The 19971-nt window shown below is 38.2% G+C and overlaps 1 protein-coding gene across 7 annotated transcripts in view; it reads right to left on the bottom strand.

The window, feature by feature from the left end:
• agap1 (ArfGAP with GTPase domain, ankyrin repeat and PH domain 1) overlaps positions 1 to 19971 on the bottom strand; it is a 281989-nt gene that overhangs the window by 177112 nt on the left and 84906 nt on the right. For 2 of the 7 annotated variants that reach the window (XM_051705993.1, XM_051705994.1), the window contains exon 1: positions 16829 to 18528. The exons of 3 other annotated variants lie outside the window; for them this stretch is intronic. In XM_051705993.1, the coding sequence (XP_051561953.1) occupies positions 16829 to 18107 (1279 nt within the window). In that variant the 5' untranslated portion in view covers positions 18108 to 18528. Of the gene's footprint in view, positions 1 to 16828; positions 18529 to 19971 lie in introns of those variants that run through there. 2 more of the 7 variants (XM_051705995.1, XM_051705996.1) reach the window with 1 other exon arrangement.

Below are 19971 nucleotides of genomic sequence, written 5' to 3'. Positions count from 1 at the left end.
CCACTTCTGGATGTATGCCACAGAAATGTGTTGTCTGCAGCTGCGATGCACTCTGGGAAACATGCAGATGTGCCCTAATTCCTTGGCACAGATGTCCTGGCACACATTTACAGAGGAGCAGAACATTAGCGTGAGAGGTGGTATGTCACAGCTGTCCTTTACTGCAGAGGTGAGCGGCACAACGGCGGGCAGTCATGGTGCCATCTTGATGCCATTCAAGCTAGGGATGCACCGATACCACTTTTTCTCTTCCGATCCGATTCCGATATCGGATCCCAAGTCGATACCAGTGTTGTTTTTTTGCATAATCAATTTAGAATATCTTTACATTATTGTGTGGAACTAATTGGGAGTACTCTTTAATATGTAAAGAAACACAAACTTCTAACTTCACATTATTTCAATATAAATGTATAGCTTATTAAGAAACACTTTATTATTAACTAGTATACTGGATAATGTAGCAGCAAAATTAACAGTAATTCTAGTCTTCAAGTCTTCAGTAAAAAAGAAACCAGCGTTTTATTTTTGCCTTTTTTTTCTTTTTTTTTATGTTTCAACTTGCATCTGGACTTTAAAGGATTCAGATCTCTTTTTGTTCAATTTAGTTGTAAGACATCAGTCCACTTTTCATTCACACATTTATTTTTTGGAACCCATTCAACTTAAATATTGTTATAAATTGTAAACAAATACTAATGATGACAATAATAATAATAAATTGTTATTAATATTATTATTATTGACTTTTAATTAAAATTTTAAATACAACAGTAATATATTTAAATCGTGCATTTTTAAACCCTCATGCTTTTATTTTGACATTCTATACTCTCCAGGAAGTCCTGTATGTGTCTGTTTGTAGGCAAGTTCACAGTAGTTTAATTAGCTTCCTATTCAAATTCTGGTAAGATGCACCTCCGGTGCCGTTCTAAATGCATATTATAAGTGAACTTAACTATTGAGCATCTACATCTGAGATGCTGTTCTTGAGTAGAGCTCAAATATTACGCACCGCTGTGAAGGCTAAAAATAGCTGCGAGTGCATCACCAGCCTGTGCGTGAGTTTGTGTCAACAGAGCAACACCATTCACTAATGCGCTGGCACTGCGCATACTATATATTTACTTATTAAACACAGCCTTTTGTGATTCACAGGGCTATCACACGTCTTCAAGTGGCTTTGAATAAAAGTCATATGAACTGCTTTAATGGTGTTTTTATGGTTCTTTTATGTCATTTTTAGAGCTTGACAGTAACAAATATGACTAACACACGATGGATCGTTTCAGATTTGGATTGGGCTCGTCGGACCGATACGATCCATCTAAAAGCTTCCGTATCAGAGCCGATACCGATTTAGGTATCGGATCGGTGCATCCCTAATCCAAGCTAACAGCCAGAAGTGGAGAGAAGAGGCAGACCAATATATCGGTTTTACCGATTAATCGTGCCGATAGTTGCTTTTTAGAACTATTGATTTTCTATTGATTATTATTATTTTTGACATTCTATAGTTCGATTTTAAAATCTATCAGTCGATTAATCGTTATCGACCTTTCCCACCATTTTAGTTATCGTTATCGGCAAACACCACTATTGGTCAACCTCTAGTGGAGAGCAATAACTCAATCAGACAAGAGACTTGAAATGCTATGCATTTAGTGCTTGTGCACAGTAACACAGTGTCTAAGCCCTTGCTGAATTAAATAAACAGTATGTGAGGGTGTTACACACAGCAAAGTGTACGTGTTTTCCCATGTATGCATTGCATCTATCTGATTAGTTTTAATGAGGTCTGCATAGCCTGTGCTGCTGGGAAGCAGATGTGAACAGCTGTCTTGCTCTCTGCCTTTCTTTTCTACACCTCCATATCTATATTCCAAATACTTGGGCGACCAAATCTCAGCTGGCACACCTAGACAGGCTTCCCCCGCCCCGCAGTTTCACATTCCCAGGCAAAATCTCACTGCTCTGTGCCTCTCTTCCTTAACTAATTTTCCATTTCATTCAGAGAACAAACAAAATCCTATGGAAAAGACATAACAGAAAGAAAAAGAAAAATCTTGAATACTGTTTTCCACTACAACCCTTTATAACACCCACACATGCAGACAGATGGGCCAAAAACTCATTCAAATCCCAGAGCAGAGTAAAGCAGTGGGCAGCACAGCAGTTACTATGCAAAACAGCAACTGAAAAATGCTCTGTGTGAGGGACATTTTAGTACTTCTACTTGTCAAGTATTTCAGTTTAACACACAACTTTAATGGGCCATATCCTATATTTCTGTAGCATTTTATTGTACTTCCTTTGATGTCCACGTCAAGTCAAGCACCCCATTTTATTATTCCAGGGTTTTTATAGAAAGCGGCATTCTGAAATGTCATGTAAATGCAGATGCCGTTTTCCTTCCGCCTTACACAACAGCAACTGTGTGGCATCTGGAAATAAATAGATGAACAAAAAATGGCATAGTTGGCCTCAGATGCCATGTTTGTAATTTACACCAGCATTGTGGGGATATTACGTTATATCCCCTTTGCTGCGGTGAAAGCCTCTTACTGACTGAGCCACATGTATCCGGGAGTAAAGAATACACCACTTGTAAATACACAGAGCATGTAAACACAAACGCTGCTTTTGTGTCTTAAACTGTCATCACACTAGCCAATTTTTCGGGAGGTTGTTAGTCCCTTGATCGTCAAGACTCCCTGCTGAGTTAATGGTTCCAGCACCTGGAAAAGCACATTAAAAATGTTAGAAAAATAATTAGATTTCACTGAAATGACTGTTAATTTTGCTGTTGCATTATCCAGTAGAGTAGCTAACAATAAAAGTAACCACATCTAATAACAGCTACTGCAGCTCTCTCTCTTGCACACAACACAACGTAATATAAAAAATATAGGTAATGATCACAACAATGGTCTACAAACAAGGCCAAAATACAGAGAAATACACCGATTCCCTCCCACTGTTTAGCATCTGGCTCTTCCTTGAGCAAGCAGCACAACTTTAATCAAGTCCCTCTATCTCTTTCTCTTTCTCTCTCTCAGACACACATAGTGACCTTAATACTTGGATCAGCTTGGATCCCATCAGAGTGTAAGAGATTATATATACACTCAGGGGGTATATACACTTGGTCACTTTATGCGTTTTTACTGATCGGATTGCTATCTGATTAAATAAGCACACATTCCATTTACACTTGGCCACATAAATGTGTCTTTGCCAAACGGATATAAATCAGATCTTCAATTTCCTGCGCTATATGCAAATAAAACAGAAGTTCATAATCACGCTAAAGCCGGGCAGCGAATCCAAGTGACTTTGCCCAATGTGCCTGTATGTCTGTGTGTGTGTGCGGCTGTGTGCGCTGTGCATTTTTCATTGTCAGTGTTTAGTTCAGTTTCGTCAGTGATCTGCATCAAATAAATGAAGAAAAAATGTATGTTTCTCTATTTAGAGTATTTAGAAGGGCATCCGTTTCTTAATTCTGTATTATTTATTGTGCGATGCGAGCCCTGTGCAAATAGAGAGAGAGAAAGAAAGAGAGAGAGAGAGAGAGAGAGAGAGAGAGACTGCTGTGCATTATTGGCATATTTAGCATATTATTGTATTACTTATCCTTTTTAGTTATTCTGAATGTTACAACTAGCGATGAGAATCAAAAGAACTTAACAACACCGGTTCCAATTCCTCTTAATGATTCTGATTCCTTAACAGTTCAATATACGATTGTTTTAGTACTTTTGAGGAACACATTTGGAAATCATACAGTTCTGGTATTTATTTTAAAATGAAAATTGTTCTGAATAAAAACCGGTTTATAGTTCCCAACCCTAGTTACAACCATAATTTTTATCATAATCCTTTGTATATTTTTTCTTTCAATTAAATATTTTTAGTATTATAGTACAAATTAGGGCTGCATGATATGGAGGAAAAATGCGATATAAGTTGTTGGAAAAAGTGATATGCAATATGCGATACGATAATCCTATGATGACTTCATCTGATCACATGGAACATCGAAACCCCCACCGCCCAAATAATCTGAAGTTTATTGGAATAAAAAAGCACCATCTATCCCAGAGATCACAAACATAGTTGTCTTTTGTTCCAAATTGCATATAGATTGTCTATAATATGTACAGTTCACCATTAGCTATGTAGCAGATTATTTGTATTTTTTAGCGCCTGGTCTCATTATTATCTGCACACACAACACAGAGTGAAAGTACAGGATAGTACCAGTTACAGCTACATATGAACAAATTGTGGCATGCTCCATCATTTGAGTCAGCACCTATGCACACTGCACCCACACACACCGAGTGACAATCGCAGGCCCAATCTATTCTCTGCTATCGCCGTTGCCTTGAACGTTAATGTATTAAAATCATTGTTTTTGCAAGCCCTTGCGATATGCATATGGCAATATGTACATTTGCAATATTTGGATTCTATATATCGTCTAGCCCTAGCACAAATATTTATCATATTTAAATGTTAAATTACACACTTTATTTTGCAGTATCATTATTTGTTGCATGTTACTTTTACTCCATTTGCACTATTGTTATTATAATTTATTTTACTTTTTGTATGCTACGCTGCAAACTCGTGGAGTTTTTGTAGAGTTTCTTGCCCAACCAAATGAAAACTGAAATAAAGAAAGATAGATGCTAGAGAACATTCTGTGTGTTAAAGGTGTGTAGAGTGCTGCAGATTTGCTGGGTTTCCGGCCAAAGTCTATTTATTTTCATGCTCTGATCATCCCTCATTTGACCAAAAACTAGCTCTATAGTTAGTGAAGGCTTGTATGAACGTGTGTGTATGTGTTGTGTCCATGCTCCACTGGTTGGGTCAGTATCACTGCCTGAGGCTAAAACAGTCTTTCTCGCTCTGTCACAAACACAATTCACAAGCGTCTGCCATATTACTCTGAATCACTTATACACATCCTGAATCAACATGCTCATTCGGTCAACCTTGCTCCAACTTTCTGTGTCCACATCTGACCTCTGTAAAATCTTTAAAATATGGACTGCAAAGGTAAAACACATTTTCCGTGATTCATTAAACTCTTTTTAAACAGCATAAAACTTAAAAACAAGATTTAAAAGGATTCCGTGCCTAACAACGGCTGTTTCAACTACCACATGACGGATGTAGCCAGCGAGAGCCTACTAAACACACACTGCAGGATGAGGGCATCTGAGTTTCAGACACTGTCTTCTCCACTCCACCCCCAACCCTGTTCACTCAGACAGGGCTCATTATTTTTACACAGCATTGCTTCCACAGCGTTGTGAAGTAAGGACAAGCCACAAAGGACTTGTTACAATTATAAACGTGACACATACACACACTTACAAACACAGTCAATCTCCGATCACAGCAACGTTACATAGAAGGACTATGTGCAGTAAACCTGACCGGGAAGACCCTCTATTGAGTAAATTGTTTATGAACCTCTCATTAACATCACTGTGCAGCGGTTGCACTGTTGCTCATGTAGGTATCACACGTTTAAATCTGGCCTGCAGCATGTCATGGCTCCATTCCCTATTCCCAGTGGTTTCATATTGACTTCTGCAATATCTGTCCAATAAAACAACCACAACCCACAAAAAACACACTGCGCTGTGACAACAACCTTATTCAATCATGTTGGAATTGTGGCCGAGTGGTAAGGGTATGTGCTACACACACTAGACCTGATTCATAAGACAAGAGCAGCACAAATTTCAGTGTAAATCGTACATAACCATTTGTAGGACTGAACAATTACTCGAAATAAAATCGAAATTGCATTAGCAAACCCCAAAGGCTGTATATTAATTAAATTAATAAATAGGCTAGTCTGCACGCGCTGCTAGTCTGCATGTGCTGTACGCTTACTGTATGTGCGCAGCTCTGTTCTCTGTGCCGTATTTACACATACTCAAAGCATGCATGATCAAAGAACATTTGCGTACTTCCAAATATACTTACCGCTAAAAGTTACTATCCAAATTTAAAGTAACTTCATAACACCATATTTTTGTGGTCAGAAGAGTGGATGAGAGCATTTTCCTTCCTTAATGTCTTCCTTCAGTGTACCACCAAAATAAAAACTTCTGCCAACTTAAAACACATACACCCACTGAGCACTTTATTAGGAACACTACGGTCCTAATAAAGTGCCCGACGTGGTTTTCTACTGTTGTAGTCCATCCGTTTTTCATGTTGTACATTCTGAAATGCTATTCTGCTCACTACAATTGTACACAGTGGTTATCTGAGTTATCATAGCCTTTCTGTCAACTCGAACAAGTCTGGCCATTCTCCGTTGACCTGCCGCTCACTGGATGTTTTTTGTTTCTGGCACCATTCTGAGTAAACCCTAGAGACTGTTATGCGTGAAAATCCCAGGAGATCAGCAGTTACAGAAATACTCAAACCAGCCCTTCTGGCACAAACAATCATGCCACAGTCAAAATAATTGAGATCACATTCCGATGGTTGATGTGAACAATAACTGAAGCTCCTGACCCATCTGCATGATTTTAAGCATTGCACTGCTGCTACATGGTTGGCTGATTAGATAATCGCATAAGTAGGTGTACAGGTGTTCCTAATAAAAGTGTTCAGTGAGTGTAGTTTGCTTGTGTTTCAAAAATAAGGTCCATTGATCTAAGGTGCTCATACAAGCAACACAACAATCTGCCTCATGACATTTCCAGATGCCATCCTCCCACTCCACCCCCTTTACTCACCATATTCTGTACTCATTTTACTATAATACAAATAAAAAAGACAAAAAGGCCAAAAAAAAAGTCAAAATTCCACCTTCTAAGATGACCCTGGCCCATCTGAGATGACACCCTGATCCTAAAAACAAATATTCACTGCTTTAGTCGAATACCTCTCCATTTTTTCCTTCTCTTTTCCATTCTCCTCTCACTCCTCATAGGGAAATAAAAGCCACATTTAGTCAGTCCTGGTTGCTGTGTCTTTGTTCTGAAGTGAATGTTCGACAGTACACTGTAGTGATGACAGCTGCCCAGATCCAGTACAACTCAACAATCCCTCTCTGGCTGCTATCCACAGTAAGATTTCTTCCACATTATGTCTTGAATAAAAGTCTTCCTAGTGTGTGTGCGTGCGTGCGTGTGTTTGAGAGAGAGAGAGCATATGGCAAAGAAAGGAAAAGGTGACATGAAGACTACAGCAGAGTACGATCTTAAAAGTGTGAAAAAATGTGTAAAAATACATTCATACAATATTTAAATGTTTCTTAAAGTGAGAAAATATCACTGTCACTTTGACAGAGTGGTGACTCAAACAGTGTCACTGGAAATAACAAAGTATCTGCAAAAAATAAAACAACAACAAAAAAAACACTTCCATCTGTGTGTGCGTTTGTGCCTAAGCCAGTCTGCTTCCATTCTACTCTCAGACACTTGTCCCATGAGAAGCTCCAGCCATGCTCCTATCACATCCAGCATGTCACAGATCCACATGCATCATGCATTACTTCTGCATTGCTGTAAATGTAGGTCATACACACACACACACTTCCCCACCCACCCACTCATACCTGACACTATTAGCCAGCTCATGTTAAGGGTGGAGCTGTGGGGCAGATAGTCTATAACATTTTAGTCCCTCCAGCCATGAGGCTTATCAACAACTGTCCAAACATATACAGCACACTATCCACCTCACACTGTAAACCCTAATGTTTAAAATAATTAATTGTTTTGAGTAGGGAAAAATGTAATCATACAAATTAGTTCAAATAAATTAACCTTGTTGAGTATTTAGAACTTTCTCTTTCTTTTGAGTTCACAAAACTGACACCTTTCAAGTAACCTGAATTGTTTTATTGTTTTGAGTTTAATGAACTTGTCTCTTTCAATTTACAGGAATTTAAATTTAACTGAAACTGGGCAGGGGTATTCTATTTCCCAGCATGCTTTGCATGGCACTCGACAGGGAGAGTAAATGTTCAAATTAAGGGTTATATAATGTGTCTGTGCAAATAAATGCAAATGGGGAGACTATCAGTGTTTTATAATATGCTCAATTTTGTGTGTTATTTAGAAGAGTTTCTGTCATGTTAAAGTTTTTGGGGGTTACCATTATGGTGAACAGTGAAGCTTGAGCTTAGGTTGAGGACAGGTACAATATATAGGTGCGTCCCAAACTGCACACTTCTGCACTATTCTACACTATTTTGCAGTGTTAGTAGTGCGAGTATTAAGTTAACACTGAAAATGCAGCAAAAATAAGTGTACTTTAAGTACCTGGATGATGCACTTTTTTTAACCGTCAAAACGGAGTGTGGAATGTTGGACACTTCATGCACTCAGCGCACATGGCTTGCCCTACATAGCAGAAGGGGTGGGGACCTGGCTACGCTGCTGGTCTGACAAAACAGTTGTAAATAATAAAGAATATAGCAGCTAGTGAAACTTCAGTGGATACAGCACCTTACAAATGTGAGTTAAATGCTTAACCATCACCCCATTCTGTGTGAATATGTATGTTGTAGTGAACTGAGGTTGGCTAACACCAAAGTTCAGCCAAAGAGTTAAAGAGTTAGTTTACTCAGTATTTCCAGTTAAGAGCAATTAAGGGCATACTCACACTAGGCCCGGTTGCCTTGTACCGTGCCGAAGCACGATTGTTCCCCCTCCCATCTCCCCCACTGGCCTGCACTCACATTGCACTTAACGTTCCGGGCCTGAGCACGCTTACGTCATTACGATGCAACCATCATTGTAACGTTATTTCCTTTGTGGCTTATTTTGAGTCGTTTGTGGCACGGTGACACTGCCCTCTCATATGCCTAATTGTCAACAGCATCGTACTAGAGACCTGCACAGGACGGATTTTTCAGTCCCGCTCCCGCAAGACTGTGTCCAGCTCCCACAAAAAAAATCTCATCTTCTCCCGCTCCTGCCCGCAGCTTTCACGTTTTGTCCCGCTCCCGCCCGCAAAAGCCTGCAGGTGAAGGTATGCGTGGATTTGCTTCTGCCTGCTCCTCTGATATCAGACACTTTTTTATAAAGCAAACACAAACACTACAGACATCGTTAGCTGAAAAAGAGGAAGTAAAAACTTCCTCAGGCTTGAGGCAGCTTTAGTCCACACCTGAATGTTCATCTGACCCAGGTAGACTACTCAGGTTGAGTCCATAGCAGTTATTTAGGCTGAAGACAGTACCAACTGCAAAGATATAAAACTACAGCTAACTTGGTGAATGAATTGAGTTATATGTATTGTATTTTTTTTAACTATAGGTCTGCTTGTCTGCAACGTGCTAACATTGACAAAAGCAACTTAGTTAAATCAAGTGTATAAGTCAAGCCCCAGATCCTGTTTTGGATATTTCTTTAAACTTAATAATTGAAAGAGAATTGGAATGTAGGCTATTTGTGAGCTTATTTGTAGTACATCAAGATTATATAAATGTATGTATTTATATTAAACATGTTGTATTTTGAAGATTAAAATAAGGTTTGTATTAAGTGAGGTCACACTTTATTTTAGGTGTCTTTAAAACTATGTACTTACATCAAAATGTCTGTCTCCAATGTATTAAATATGAGCAGAAAGAGTTACGAATGAGCCACCATCCTTGCACCTGTAAATCGTTTTTTATTTTATTTTATTTGTTTTAGTTATTGTTGGTGCTCTTGTGCAATAGATGAACAACAATTTATTTATTTTTAGATATTTCTATTTAGCAGGAGTCCTGCGAATAATTTTATTCTCCTGCAACCCGCACACACGAGTGTTTTACCGCCCGCCCCCGCTATCACCAAGCAAAACTTGTCCCGCACCGCACTCGGTGTTGCGTCGGGTCCCGCGGTAGTCCCGCGGGAGTGCAGGCCTCTACATCGTACCACTGGAATTTATCCTTTTCATCTGACAAGCTGCCAGATTTACGGAGTGCATTCTGTACCTTCAGATACTGAACCCGCAGTTTTTTCAGCTTGTCACGTCATTGCTCAATAGTTCTTTGGTATCCACAAGCGCAAAGAATAGTTGTGAATTTTACCACATATCTCGGAGTTCTTGTGTTCTTGTGTGTTGTATCCAGTTGTTCCTGTATACTCTAGTCTGCCCAAATTTCCAGTAAACACTGCAAACTGCCATAGACCAAAGTTATCCCTTTGCCCAGTCGCATCATTGACGTCATGTTTCGAGTTCCGTGCACGGTCATGGTTAGCGATCACACTAGATGCGTACTGTGCCAACTGAACCGTGCCGAGCCCACCTCTTCAAGGCACAGTACAGAGCAATCACACTAGTCAAACAAACTGGACTTTAAGGGACAAACATGCTCGGGCACGGTACAGTTTGCCTAGTGTGAGTACACCCTAACATGCATGTGTAGTATAAAATAAAAAACTGAAAGTTCTTAAATTTGGGAGAGAATTAATTTAAAAATTATGTAACTGATTCTGCTAACTTATTAGGGTTTACAGTGCACCGTCAGCTAACAACTGAGTAGAACACTGACGTGAACACCTTCGTGATCACATGGGGTCTAACTGTTCAAGAGGAAGCCAATTTATACATTTGGCTCAACATTTAAAAAAGGACTCCATTACTTCCTCTAGCCACTTCAATTTGTGAGCACTGATAATAAAGATGTAAAACAACTACTTGTTTGGTGCTTTTTTCTTAAGCACCAGCATTAGATTTTGCTGAAGACACCAAGTGTCAAAAATAAAAATAAAAATAGAGACCCAGTTTAAAGTTTCTAATGTTTCAGCATTAGAAAATGGAAACTCAACATGCCAACCACAATACAATGAACATGTTGAAACATTCTGAATCAAAATCATGATCAAAATCACAAGAATTGTTTTGACTGTAGCTGCAAGATATCACTCTGCATCCTAATTTAGAAAGCAATTCCAGCTCTGCGCAACTGCACAGTCTAAACAAATAGGAAACTAACTGCATGACACATTTTTATCTGTACAGAACGTTTTGCAGAAGAGATGCAATGCGCTGCAGATTTTCTTTCTATTCCATGATGTAGTCATTACGTATACCAAACCTCTGTTATGTGTTATCCTCTTTTTTTTCTGAACACAGAAGTTGCCCCTGACTCATACCAGAAGCATGTTCTTGGTCAGAGTTTTTACAGTCACACTGCTTTACATTTGCCGACAGAAAGGAAAGTTTCTGTAGAAATGTGCAAAGTGGCAAGTGATTCATTAAAAACTACTAAAAAAACATTTCAGTATATTTAAAATTGCATTAGTAAAACCCTGTCATATCTTTGGAGCATTCAGGTGCATGCACATCAATCAGGCTTCCCTTGATATGCATGCTCCAAGGCATTGATTCCCAACTGGGGATACACATATCCCAGGGGCTACATACACAGGCTCCAGGGGGTACACAAAAAGAATTGGATTTTGCTTTGTTTAACCTATAAAATAAAATGTATGACTTGAAATAAAAATAAAAATAAATAGCGATTAGGGCTGGATAAAAATATTTATTTTCCAATTAATTGTGATCTTCATTTGAATTTTTAAAATCCCAAGATCTACCTTTGACTCTATACGAAGTTCAGCACCAAGATCCTTTCACCTCGTGGTGAGAGTAAAAGTTTGGTTTGACTCGTTCCATAATGTGTGTCCAAAGACAAGATCCACGCAATCCATTTATCAATGAAAAATGTCTCTTATAATACCTTTTCTGTTCTTTATAGTCAGTTGATGATAAAAACAAAAAAATAACATTTAAAGGAATAGTTCACCCAAATTAAAATTCTCTCATCATTTAGCCTACTCACCCTCATGCCATACGAGATGTTCATGTATTTCTTTCTTCTGCTGGACAAAAAAATGAAGATTTTTAGTAGATTGTATAGACCAACAGAGCTGAGACAATGCAAGTGAATGGTGGCCAGAACTTTGAAGCTCCATAAAGCATATAAAGGCAGCTTACAAGTAATCCATACGTCTCCAGTGGTTAAATCCATATCTTCAGAAGCTATATGATAGGTGTTTAAACAGATCAATATTTTATTTACCTATATTTTGATTACTTTTATGCTGCATTTATGTGCTTTTTGTAGATTCAAAGTTCTGGCCACCATTCACTTACACTGAATGGACCTACAGAGCGGAGTTATTCTTCTAAAATATCTTCGCTTGTGTTAAAAAACAAAAATAATTTTTTTTTAAAAGTCACATCTGGGATGGCATTTTTGGGTGAAATATCCCTTTAATTTTAATAAAGAACCCACGAAACTCCATTCTAAAGTGAGCTCAACCGAAAACTGCAAGAAGTTGCTGAACTGCCAGTATTCTAAAAATAATAGCACTTGTTCTACATATCAATGTAAATACTTGTAAATAGTACAAATTGTGATTGAACTGTGATTTAAATTTGATTTAATTAAATAAATATGCAGTCTGCATGTGCTGCGCACTTCAAGGTGAATGTGTGAAGCCACTCATTCAGTACGTTGAAAACACCACATTTTATGAGCATAGCACACAGTGCTTACAATGTGAAGCACACAGCGCCTGCAGATTACATATTTATGTAATTCAATTGCAGCATTTTGTGCTTTAATAATCATAATAATCATAACATATATCGGTTAATATAACCAACGTCTTAACCGAATCTGGAAACTACCGTCAAAAAATGGAAAAGCTTTCACATCAAAATAAAAGGTTGATGGATGAAATTGAAGAAATCGTGAAATATTACTACTGTATAGTATGAAGTAATATTTACTGTAATAATAATAATTATTATAACAATTATATTTAAGCAAGATCTCACAAGCAAGAATGCTATATGTACTGAATAGAAGTTTTAATCAATGTTTTTATTTATACTGTGATGCTCTGTTTTGCAGCACTTTATTTGACAAAAATAAGACCAATGTTGTATTTAAGATTATGCTGTGATAATCTTTACTAAAGCACTTCATTTGATTTAAAAAATAGTATGTTGGAATGTAATTGTTCTATTTTCATTTAAATACATTTTTATTTTTAACTCATTTGATTAAACACTATTTTCATGATAAAATTTAATTAAACTTTAAAACATGGGATGGAAAAAAAATGCATTTTATTTTATAATGAATAATTATAATTTAAATAATAATAATTAAAAAAAAAAATATTCCATGGGGTCCACAAAAAAAAAAAAAAAAAACTTGAAGCAATGTATCAAGTTATTGTCAAGTTAATTTAAAAACATGCAATTGTTTTAATTTATTATTTACATTTAAACATTTAACTTTGTTAAACAGAGTTTTTTTAATAGACTATTACTTATTTTTTTGTGGTATCTAAATTGGTATTAAGAATCAAGAAAATTGACTGGTATTGGTACCATCTACAAAATTTGATTTGGAGACAAGATTTTCATGACAACCCTAAGACCAATTAGAGGGTCCCCTTTCCCCTGTATTAACAGCATTAGTTGTGAGACAATTTCTTTCATATGTAAGTAAAATGGACATTATAATTGGATTATACCTACATTACTCTGGTGATTTTCACAAATAATTGCAAAATTATTTTGTTCCACGTTAGAATTACATAAAAGTGAGTAGGCCTAAATGATCACAGAATTGTCATTTTTGGGTGAATTATTCCTTTAACTACAGATCATATTACATGAGGCATGTTAAGAGGTCAGTCATAGGAACCTCAGAGACTCAAAGGAGCAGTAACTTTGAGCCATATCATACTATAGCACCAAGCACTGTTTGAGGGCTGCGCTTGCCTGTAAACAGATCCATATGCAGGACCCATCTGGGAGTACACCATGCAGGAGGATAAAATGCTGACTTTGCACTGCCATCTCACTTCCTGCTCCCACGGAGGTGAGTGTATGGTACTCAAACCCACTCCTTCTGCAAGCTAACCCAGTAATGCTACTTGAACTGAACTGAACTGAACTAATGACTTGGCAAGGGAAGGTCAGAGCCACATGTACATAGTCAGTCTGAGTCACGAAATGATCAACTAGCTTAAAATAAACCTCAGTGAGGCAGGTGTGGCCTAGAGCTAGTCATGGTTGGCTATACAAGCAAAAATGAAAACAATTCTAGGGATACACTGAAATTGCAGGCCTATGCACATAACCAATATTTTTCAAAGAGGCCCTTTAACCAGTGGTGTTACTGCAGTACAAACTGTTGTTGCGATAAAATACTGTATCTCTTGTCTTTCAATAAAACAAATAATTCTGATTCTGAGAGAATATGAGAGCACACATGTGTGCTTAAATTGTTCCTATTGATGCAGACACAGTTTTACAACAAACATGCATTAAGTATCATAAACTAACTATAAACAATTATTCAATTATTTATTAAGCTTGTTTCAAGTTAATTTACAAGTATAATATTTTTCATTAGTTAATGCATTTTTAACTAACAATGTTAACATACAGGCACATATCTTTGAATGTTAAAAATGTAGTAGCATATTTAGAAATAAACATTAACCAAGATTAGAAGTACTGTTCACTGTAGGCTCATTTTAACTATTGCATTAACAAATGTTATCATATACAACCTTATTTTAAAGTGTTACCAATATTTTTTTTATTTTAAGTCCCATATAAATTCAACAATTCACATTCCAGTGGCAAAGTACTGGTAACTAGTCATTCATTACCATTTCCCCTGTACACTGCAGATACTAATAATTATCTCAAATTGTTTATATATATATATATATATATATATATATATATATATATATATATATATATATATATATATATATATAAAATGGTTTACTCAAGCTTAATTTTTTACTATTCTTACTAGTTTTAATTAAGTTACAGTTACTCTCTAAACCCTAAAATTGTCATAAATAAAAACATTTTAGTGGTCCTAATTAAACAGTACTAAAAATGTCACATTTTGGAATCATAACTCAAATATATGTGTTCTTTAAACTTTGGCTTTGAGTACTACTAACAAATGTATCAAGTACAAAATTGCGGCTGTGTGGAATACCCTTAAGCCCTTGCACTTCAATACATTTGGTTTGTTTGGTCAAAACAAGGGAACTTATGTAAAAAAATCATAATTATTAAAAATGTACAAATTTTAATTCTTTCAACTATTGTTTTTTTTATTTTATTTATTTATTTATTTATTTATTTTTAGCTGGTTGATAGTTGTTTTGTGTGAAGTCACGACTAGGGTGATTTGTTTTGCCTCTGGTGAACTTGGAGCCTGTTAAATTTAAGTCATTCTTCTCTGCTCAACTGTACTTTACAAAAGGGCAGATTTACATGCACTAAGAAGTACTGAGGAGAATCCAATGTGTCATGTGGCTAACCGAGATTCCAGTCATAAATTCCGTGCTATGATTAAATTTAAGTAATTAAATAAAAACAATGATACTTTAGTCACAGATGAGTTGTTTACTTGTAACTAATTAACATTACTTAAAAAAATTAAGTTCAGTTTCATTGACTGACAAGTATGTCTACTAAAAAAAAAAAAAAAAAAAAAAAAAAAAAAGCATGCAAAACAATTGCCTTAAAACATCTAAGGTCAACTAATTAGATTTTACAGTGTAAGTGTGAATTTTTCCATGTAGTTATTTAAAATACCGGCCCTGCATTGAAGCATGATCAGCCAATCTCCAACCACCTGTTTAAGACAAATACTGGCTAAAAGTGGCTCATCGATTTGTACATTACTAAACAGTTACAGGTAAAGCTGCTGTTTGGAAGGAAACTTGACACTATTCTAATAAAAGATCTTTATCTAATTGACAAGACTGTATTTCTCCAAAGAGTGCCTTAAAGATCAGGAATGCCTCGGGAATCTGAGGAATGTGGAAACGGCTAATCAGCTAAGGTGCTGTCTCACCCCACACACACATAATGTTTTACTACACACTGTGTTAGGGGCATTAGCACCGGCCTGATCATTAACAGAGTCCTGAACTAACTCACTCACAGCTTTAGTAATACATTTCCAATTAAACTCAAATCATCTTATAAAATGAGAATTCAGAACTGAATACCTTATAAACAGAGATGAATTCTTTAAAAACTTTTTCAGCTTTTTGTCTTTTCGTTGAGAACGTTTAATACCCTGTCTCAAAAATTTTTTTAAGATAAAGTCCGTTGACTGATCTCTGCATTTTTCTGTTTAGGAACTGACAGTTTAACCCAGAGACCTGTTCAACAGACAGGGGCAGCCAGTATTTCAAGAGGGTCTGCTCACCTCACAGGCAGCAGATGGTGTGTGGTTTGTGCTCAGGCAGGTAATTCATTAAAATCTCTTTCAAACTCCACACAGCATCTACCATCAGCTCCACGTTACAATATCATTGACAGGAGGGGGGTGGCCTTCACAGATGACCTGCTGTCGCCAGCAACACAGTGAGATAATAGATCAGGAACGACAGAGCTAGAGATGTAAATATGTGTAAATATCTTCAAAAAGAAGAGACGGGGGAAACAGTCACTGTGCCGTGCAGTGTGTATTATCAGCAAAATTAATATAGCCAGCTAACGGAAGCAATACATTCGCAGTTTAGGAGTGTAAACACTCCCCATTTCAGACAGGACTGCCAGCTCTCAGAATAAGCTGCAACCTCACAGCATAATGAAACACAAACACAGGCAGCCTGCAAAGTGACAGCTAAACATCACCTTCCTGTCCAAAACAAACATGCATCCAGCCCCTGTTCTAGGCCAACAATAGCAAACTCTGCACCCCTTGATTCATTACATGTCCACATGAAACTAACAAACAGCAGAGAAAAAAGAGAACAGAACAGATAAAAGTTATTACCGTCCAGTGGGCATCCGTTGACACTCTCTGTGCTGGACTGTGAGTAGCCCATTTCGGATCGCCGCTGAGATCCCAGCAGGATGTTCTTTCGGAGTGCCCGATTGCTGGGGCTGCCCAATGGTGTGGACGTCCCATCTCGCTTTGAGAAGATACCGCTGAAGAATCGAATGAGTTTACGCTCCTGTCCACTAGAACGGGAGCCTGTCCCTCTGATGAAACCCTCCTTTTCCACCAAAGATTTCTCTGAAAGCCTGAGCAGGTCACTGTTGTCCAAGGTGCGGTTCTTGCCCTTTGCCCTGTCCCTTCGGCTTAGCTCCGTCATGGAGTCCGTTTTGCTCAGGACCTCGCCAACATCCAAGGTGTTTCGCTTCTCAGTGGACTCCGACTCATCGAAGGCTGGGTTTTGCAGAACCACGCCGGATTGCGCCTGGCTCTCCCCCCCGTCACGGTCGATGCAGCCCGAGCTGCTGTGGTGCTTCTCTTTGGAGAGTGCCCGTATGCGAACCAACTCTCCACCCGTCCAGTGGCGAAAGCTGAAACTTCGGCGCAGCAGGCTTGGGTGCCTCTTCACTGGGGGGGTTTGAGGTGCTGGCTTGGGTGACTTCCCATTCCCTTTAGCCAGCAAAGAGGAGATGCAGCTCTCTTTGGCTGTCCTGCCTACCTTCTGAAAGTTCTTTGCCTCCTCGGAGGCCTGAGTCTCATTTGACCACGTACTTACCGGTTCTTCTGTGCTCCTGGAGGTCTTAAGGATCTTCTTTCTAATGCCTGTGTTTTGTCTATTAGGCGCAGCTGCACTGCAGATTTCTCCATGCTTTAGTCTATCTGTTTCAGTCATATTCTTTGCCGCTGCATTCTTTGTGTGCATTGATGCCCCATTCTCAGTTGCCTTGCTCTGACCATGCTCTGGCAAGATGCAGGTTTCATTTAATTCCCTGTCTTTGTGTAAATTCTGTGCCCTCCTAGAGATTTTTAACCTGCCCAGCTCCAGATGTCCAGTACTAAAGGTCCTAAAGTTTCTCATGTATGAGTGGCCAGAAAATTCGTCTGTCTCATCCTCAACTTCTTTTAGTTCTTCTAGCTGGGAGCTCCGCTGAATCTCACAGGATCCCTCACGCCGGTAAGCGCTCACTTTAGGGTTCTCCAGTCGCCGGTGTGCTGAGCCTCCTCCATCGTGCAGATTCTCTTTTTTCACTAATGTCAAAGAGATCCGATACACTGTTTTCCTTTGTGACGTACCCCGCTCCATCCTTTCCGGGTAATTACTATCAAGTAAGTACATTCTTCAGAAACCAAACCCAAGTAAATTAATCCACGTCTCAAGTGTTTTAGTGTGATAACACCAACAGAATATACCCAGAATACATAATAATAATAATGTTAATAAAAAAGTTGCTTGGTTTAATAAGCAAACTGCTGTGGTGTTCCAAAAAAGAAAAAGAAAAAAGTCGTTAATTTTCCTCTACTGTCCTGGTGCAATTCGTTTAACTGGCATTTGGTTAGCTGCTCTTCCCCCCAAAAAATTCCAAAAGACAAACTTCAGATCCCCATAAAATCCCCTACGCGTTCAATGCAAAGGCTGTCCTCATGATCAAGCAAAATGTGCTTAAAAAGAAAAGTCCTGCTTCCCGCTGTGCGAGGCTTGTCTGTCTGAAGGAAAATGTTATTGCAACACTGTCCTCCTAAAGCAGAAGAGTGTGGTCTTCCCTATTGTGCCCGTGCATCCCCACGCTGCGCCGCCAGCTTTGCTCCCTTCGCACCGGACCGAGCGCGCCTTTGTTTCCCGCCGCTGTGCGTTTGAACTCCCATTCACATGTAACATTAGGATGTAACACGGACAACACAAAGCAAGTATGCACAACGAGAGTCCTGAGAAACGAGACACACACAGCCACACAACCTACGGATCCATACCCCTCTCGCTCTCCTCCGACTCTCAGTCCCGTGTGCTCCGTATACACACATAAATCATCCAGCTAGAGCTATTGTGAAAACAAAACCAGGAGCGGATTTCTCCAGGATGAGTTACACATTACTGCTGCCGTTTCAAGACACTTGCATCATTTTTTTTTATTTTTATTTTTAAGCTTAAACTAGAGGTACGGGATAGTACCCCAATGTAAAATGCATTCTTGCATTGTGCATTAATCAGCACATTAAAATAAATATGTTCAGTCACTAACTTTTAGTCTGTGCCTATAATGTTTATTTTTCGTGCCTGAGAGCTTAATCAAAAATAGGTCAGCTGTATATATTATGAAGTAATGAACCTATACAGAGGCACAAAACTGTTCTCCATATAAATACAAACGCAAGCGTGAATATTTGCTTTGGTGTGTCAAGATACACACAGAATATCAGTGTGCTGTTAAGTGAACGCTCCGGGACCCGCTCCGGGACACAGCACTATCCAGCATACACACGTGGGTGGAGTTTCCACGTCTCTTGTCTATCAAATCTTTAAAACCACCCGGGCTTACAGGAGAAAGAAGACAGGCCTGGAAATCCTTACAGTAGTTTGTTTGCGGTTATGTTGTCGCTTGAAACTCATGTAGCCTATATGCACCAATATCGCGAGCTGAAGGTTTGCTTCATTGACGCTTTGGCGCAAAAATCAAGGAAAAGGTAAAATGTGCGCTTGACCGGGGGATGGGGTACATGACAGGCGCGTTCTAGTTTCACTTAACCGGATTCAGCTCCAAACATTTCCACGCTGGGTATTTAATTTATGTATTCACGTTAAAACACGTTAACAACTTTGTAACAACTATAAAGGCAAACGTATGCAAAGCCGTAGATGCTGTTCTTACCGAACGCGTTCTTGTACAAAAAAAAAGCTACACACAACAAATAGAACGGAACGCAGGTGTGTCTGGAGTCGTTTTTTAATTTTTTATCATTTATTTATAATTGTTAATTTTTTTTAATGTTTTTATAATAAAATATAATATATTTTCATGTTTTATTTTTCATATATCAAAGAGATGATGCAACAAATATAGAACAGGATTCATTCCTAGCACACTGAAATGTCATGAGACGCAACTGGCTGTCAAACTAATATTGAGCTACACATATGTATTTTCTCAGGCACTTGTTGAGTCTACTTAGACGCACAATGTACATAAGTTCAGTAATACACCCAA

Source organism: Myxocyprinus asiaticus, chromosome 9 (genome assembly GCF_019703515.2).
Source record: "Myxocyprinus asiaticus isolate MX2 ecotype Aquarium Trade chromosome 9, UBuf_Myxa_2, whole genome shotgun sequence".
NCBI lineage: Eukaryota > Metazoa > Chordata > Actinopteri > Cypriniformes > Catostomidae > Myxocyprinus > Myxocyprinus asiaticus.
The sequence above is the reverse complement of the archived record's forward strand: the minus strand, read 5'-3'. Positions and strand labels throughout refer to the sequence as shown.